Below are 6,000 nucleotides of genomic sequence, written 5' to 3'. Positions count from 1 at the left end.
GGGAGGTAAGGGGAGATGGGGAGAGAAAAGTGAGAAGGGGAGGTTGGGGGGAACTTGGGATAAAGGAAGGTCGGATAGGGGAGCAGGGAAGCACACATCTTAATTAAGGGAGCCATCTTAGGGTTGGCAATAGGAGTATCTTTTAAGAATAAGTCAGACATCCCACAAATTCGATTCAGCAGAACTCCACTGAGTCTGAGCTGATAGAAATCCCACTTGTTGCAATGAAGGTTACTACATGTAAAATCAAGTTGGTTTATTCAGGTGGATTGGGAATTTAACTCTGCAGACTTCTAGCTCTTTCACATAAATTCCAAGGATTCCTCTGTAACATATGCTAGGCCTTTCATGTTGATGAATTGTGACATTCCCTAATTCAGTGGTTTTCAACTAGGAGCAACTTTGCTTTTTTTTTTTTTAATGTAGGGTAACCTCTAAAGACATTGTCTTTATGACAACTGGAGATAGACTTTTAAGGGATATGGGCCAGGGATGCTACTACGCATCCTGTAGTGCGCAGGATGGTAAGACCAGTAACAAATTTACTTAATGTGGAAAGTCAACAAGTCAATAGCTATCGCGTCCAGTCATTTGCACTCAGTAGGTGTCAAAATTGTCAGCATTGCAGTGGGCTTTCCTTTTGCAGTCTAGTTCCTTTAGTTCTGCCTCTTTCCCTCTGCCTCTTGACATTCTTTTTAAAGTTTAAACCCATATAGTCATATTTTGCTATTAAAATTCACTCTTTTCTCACTGGAAAAGCCTAACAACTAACCTAATGCCATTTTGAAAGAGACAATATGCGAGAACTATTCTCAGCATGGGAAAATCCATGATCATCTGCAATACTCTGGCTTGATAGGAAACTAGAGTTCAATTCATTGCCCTGGTTTGAGTTGGGCACTTTTCCAATGAAAATTAGAATTGGGGTGAGATTCGGAGTCAAAAGCATTCAAGTCAACTCTGATGTCAAAATGGCAGTTTGTCAACAGGTCTGTTCAACTTAGTTAATTGTCGGAATGCTATGGTTGCCTCGCCAAGATTTATTTGACATGTGGTTGAAACTATCGAGAGATTTAATGCAAAAATCACTGTTTAAGGAGAAGCTCCTTGTGCTACCTCATGATGTCATCCACAGAGCTTTGTATATGGGAGATTTTCAAAGAGCAAATGATTGATAGTGGGAGCAGCTGTGTGGTTCCAGCAGCGCCTATTGGCTGGAATACCACAGTGTTTCTGAATTAGATCTTTGTGATTCATGTCCTTCTCCATTTCCCTATGGAGTCAGAGCTCAAATGAGTTGTAAGAAGATAGAAAAGCTTTACTTTGTCCTACTGCAGATTCTCTTTCCTAGGTTCTTTATACTATTATGAATGATGGCCTTCCGGGCATCCTCTATCTTTTCCCAAAATGTTTTCCTGGCCAAGATTAAGAATGATTTGTGTGTGTGTGTGTCTGTGTGTATCTCTCTCTGTGTGTGCATGTGCATATGTGTGTGTATGAATGTATGCACATGCCACGTGTGAGTCTTCCCATGTGTGCTCACTTAAAGTCTTATATCGGGATGTATTTCCCTATTGCTTCATTTATTTCTAAAAACACTTTTATTAATTCTTAGTGATTTTCAATGTGTTTTGATCATATTCACCCAAATTCCTTCTCTTTATTCCGCCAAGTTTCACTCCCACCTCCCTACCATGCCCAATGTCATGTCTATAATTTAATTATTTTATTTAATAACCCATTGACTCCAGTTTGTGCTGTCCATACATTTCAGATGTAACAACATCTACTGGAGTGTTGTCGACCTACCAGGGGTCAAATCCTTAAATTGTCTCTCTCCTGTTAGAGCCATCACTCTGGTTTTTGAGACATGGTCTCTCCCAGAACCAGAACTCATAATTTTGGCCATGATGGCTGGTCAGTAGACATACTACATCCACCTGTCTATTACGATTTTTATGTTTAGCATGTGCACATGAGAATGCATGCTCTCATGTTTATGGGAGCATGTTTATGTTCACAAGCTTGTTGAGGTCAAAGGTTGATGGGTGGTATTCCCCTCAATCTCTTTCACTCTTTTAGTTGAGATAGGATCTTTTTAAAAGAGTCCAGTGCCTGCTCAGAAAGCTGGTCTAATGAGGCAGCTTGTCATGAGGGCTTCCTTTCTCAGCCTTCTGAGTGCTGAGTCTGCAAGTGGGCTACCATGCTGCCTGGCATTTGTGCAGCTGCTGGAGGGATCTGAACTCAGGTTCTCAAGATTATTCAGTAAGCATTTGTAGGCAGAGACTGCTCGTTCGTTTTCCCGGGCACCCAGACCCAAAATAATCACGCAGAAACTATATTAATTACAATAATGTTTGGCCAATAGCTTAAGCATATTTTCAGCTAGCTTTTTCATCTTAAATTAACCCATCTCTACCACAAGGCTCGTGGTTTACCAGCAAGGTTCTGGGGCATGTCTGTCTTCTTTGGCAGCTACATGGCATCTCCCAGACTCTCTCTTCATCTCTGTTTGGATTTTCCACCTGGCTTTACTCTGTTAATCCACTGACTGAAAGCAGCTTCTTTATTAACCAACAGCAATAAAATATATTCCTAGCATACAGAGGGGAACTCCACATCAAGGATTTCACTGCTTTGGTCATCTTCCTAGCTTCTGGGTTATTTTATTTTAGTAATGTTATTTTGGAGTCTAGGAGTTTTCTTAAATCATTTCCCCATTTTTTTTTAATCTCACAGAAAAAAATGCCATTTAAATAACATGTTTTGTAGATATTTCAATTAATTGAACTATTTTAAGAATTTTTCACCTGAGTTTTTTTCTCTTGAGCATCTATTATTACTATAACTTTGAAAACACTGAACAAATCAGTGCTAACAAGGATAGGAATGTCTAGTATTGGCTCCAGCAGTAATGACAACCCAAAAGTATGTAAGGTGACTATGAATTAGGTGTCCCAGAGCATAGGAATAATCAGAACATACATAATTAATTGATTATTAATTTAAAAAGTATCAGAGTGTTTAGTTTGTAAGAAACAGAATACATTCTTTTAAAGGGGGTTTTAGAAGTGGGATTGGAAGCAAAAGAGACATTTTTTTTTCTCTGTATGGTAAGACTCCATCAACCCACTACCTGCATTCCGCAGCTAGCATCGTTCTGAATGCTCACTCCCTCAGCTGGCTCCCATTTTTGCAGTAACGGATGGACTTCAAAATGAACTCCAGACTTCCTAGCAGTCTTGCTCGCTATGGATCTTTTGAGAATCGGCATTTTCATTCATTTAATTATCGCATGGTTGTAACTAGGAAAATTCCTGATATTGTCTTGGCATCATTTAATCTACATTACAATCAATTGTTTCTGTTTATCTTAAACGCCTATGTTGACCAGTATGCTCAGATTAGAATCCAAAGTCCACATGTTGCTGTGATTCATAACCTCCTTGCAAGAATACATTTTAAATTAGTGGTTAATGTTCATTTCAAAGTAAACATTCTATCCATGCATTTGACTAGAACCTTTCATCCATTCTACTGTGGTTAGTTATAGTGGTTTGGGAACCACAAAGGAAGTGAAATCTAACAATCCCTGTCCCCACCTTCACTACATACATCTGTTATCTGCTTCTGATCTTTTCACTTCAGTGTCTGTTACCATGATAGATTTGACATATATGGATTACACTGTAGAATATAAGAACAAGGACAGTTACTGGGAATATATCTTAGAACCATGGCCAGGAGTGCTGTGAACACTGCTTCAAACCTATGCATTACAAGTTCCTATTTGTCTGCAATTCATTTGATTAAAGAGAGATTCTAATATCACTAGTATTGATAGTAAGCAGACATCCAATCACTCATAAGTAGTATACAAATGAGGATGCTTAGATAAGGAAGAAAAACACATTTATTAATATGCTCAAAATACTATTTGTAGATGAGAAGTTAAATTATTTATGTTACAAAACCTTAGCATGAAAATATCTAATTATACCATGCAGAAAAACAACACATGTTTGAAACTTATACCTCCTTTCCTCCCAAATACAGTATCAATCTAATAACTAGAGTGATCATATTATGTTACCATGGTGCAGTGATTTAGTTGAGAACAAAATCTTGAAAAGTAAAGAACACAATACTTATAGAAACATTATTTTCTTTCAAGATGCATAATTCCAAAGTGACCAAATTTTATGTCATGAAACATTGAGTTCTCATTGTTTGTAAATGCCGACTTTTTATTACAGTATATAAACAACCCCATGTCTCCAGAGATGATGAACCTAGTGGAACCAATGATAGGATTTTACGAGGGTTCCGCCGAGATGTCTTCGGACCTGCACTCTTTAGCTTCATTCATCTATAACAGCCCCCCATACAGTGACTTTCCTGGCAGGACGAGAGCTGAAGACCAGAGTTCACCAGTTGGTAGGTAAAACTTTAATTCTCTCTGAAGCCATTGAAACCATTATCGAACAGAGGTATGAACCTGAGCTTAGAGTTCAACCATGTTATTAATGGTCCATGGATTGGAGTCAGATATTTCTTTTTAACTGTCGGATAGCCTCAGGAAACAAATGGAAATGCCACCCAAGTAGTGCCTGGCCCTCTCTAACCCATTTGACCTTCTTCCTAAAGAAAGTAGCACCCCAGAGTCTCGAGCCAAGCTGCATAGACAATCAGTTATTACAGTTGCCAAAGCAGGTGTGATGGGGAGGGATTAATATATCTTCAAATCATTTACAGGCTCCACATTCTCTTCAGCTTTTGACAAATAGGTTTTCAAATGTCACTAAAGGCAAATAGGTCAGAAAGTTACAACTCCAGTGCACGGTGTGATAAACAGGTGTAGGTGTCCCTGGGATGTGGTGATGTCATTACCGTACACACTTGCTCTTTGGGGGTCAGGGAGGCTTATTGTTTCTAAAAGGAGAGTGTAATATATGGCAAATTGAAGGTACATGATTAGATAACACAGGACCACCCTGCTTCTTATGTTTTTATAAAATTTTTGTTAGGAATAGTGTGCTATTTCACTGCCGTTTCTATGATCTGGTATTTGCCTCATTCCAAAACAAAAGGTTTTTTTTTTGGCCTTCCATTTATGATAGAATTTGTAAAAGAAAATAACATTTCAATCAATATGTCTTTCTTTTATGGATTTATTTTTCTTGTGCAGAGCCAATTGGGGCAATACTAAGAACTAAAAGACTCACAGGTTCTAGTATAGCTGTTTCCTTATATATATTTCAAATTTAGTAGTTCCTAATTAAAATACATATGCAAAATTTAAAAATAAACATCTTAGACGTTTTTGTAGGCACATGCATGTTTCAGTTAAGTGTTAAGCAAGAATGCTTGCTGTAAGCAGTCACTGGGACTAGCAAATGATTAATTTTGAATCTGAATAAAACTTCCATTTGTTGAAGTCTACAATTAAAATTTAGTGTTGATTTATCATGTTACCTTCTTATATTACTTCCTAGTGTTTGCTTTTAGGAACAAAAACCTCAGCCAGTCTTTCCTGGAAAGTTATATATTTTTTTCTTAAAACACTGCTATCATGTTCTAAAACATTATATAGCAACTTACAAGTCTATATGATGAACACAAGATTTTTATAGATATTGGAGAGTCTTTAGAATTCATAAAATGTTTACATTTATTATGTATTGTTTGTCTACTGTTCTCTATATGAGAGGGTACGAAGATATTAATATGTCTTATTAGGTTTCATTGAGAAAAATAATTTTGATTGTAGAGCCAAATGTCTTTTTTTTTTCTTGTTTATTTCAAGTAGTCACCACCAAGAATCAGTACATAACTGACATCACTGCTGAACAGCTGTCTTATGTTATCAGGAGGCTTGTACCATACACCGAGCACACGATTAGTGTATCTGCTTTCACCATCATGGGCGAAGGACCACCAACAGTTATCACGGTTAGGACACGTGAACAAGGTACAAACACCTTTCCTATGAAACAAATA

At 37.5% G+C, this 6,000-nt stretch overlaps 1 protein-coding gene across 2 annotated transcripts in view; it reads left to right on the top strand.

The window, feature by feature from the left end:
- The window catches only part of Ptprq (protein tyrosine phosphatase receptor type Q), a 172,134-nt gene that overhangs the window by 24,065 nt on the left and 142,069 nt on the right, over positions 1–6,000 (top strand). The window contains exons 10-11 of one of the 2 annotated variants that reach the window (XM_050135561.1): positions 4,257–4,437; positions 5,810–5,971. In XM_050135561.1, coding sequence (XP_049991518.1) covers positions 4,257–4,437; positions 5,810–5,971 — 343 coding nt within the window. Of the gene's footprint in view, positions 1–4,256; positions 4,438–5,806; positions 5,972–6,000 lie in introns of both variants that reach the window. The other variant, XM_050135562.1, reaches the window with a different exon arrangement.

This window comes from Alexandromys fortis, unplaced genomic scaffold (assembly GCF_014885135.2).
Source record: "Alexandromys fortis isolate MF-2015 unplaced genomic scaffold, M_Fortis_MF-2015_v1.1 scaffold_24, whole genome shotgun sequence".
Taxonomy (NCBI): domain Eukaryota; kingdom Metazoa; phylum Chordata; class Mammalia; order Rodentia; family Cricetidae; genus Alexandromys; species Alexandromys fortis.
Note: the sequence above shows the minus strand (reverse complement) of the source record. Positions and strands in the feature narration are given on the sequence as shown.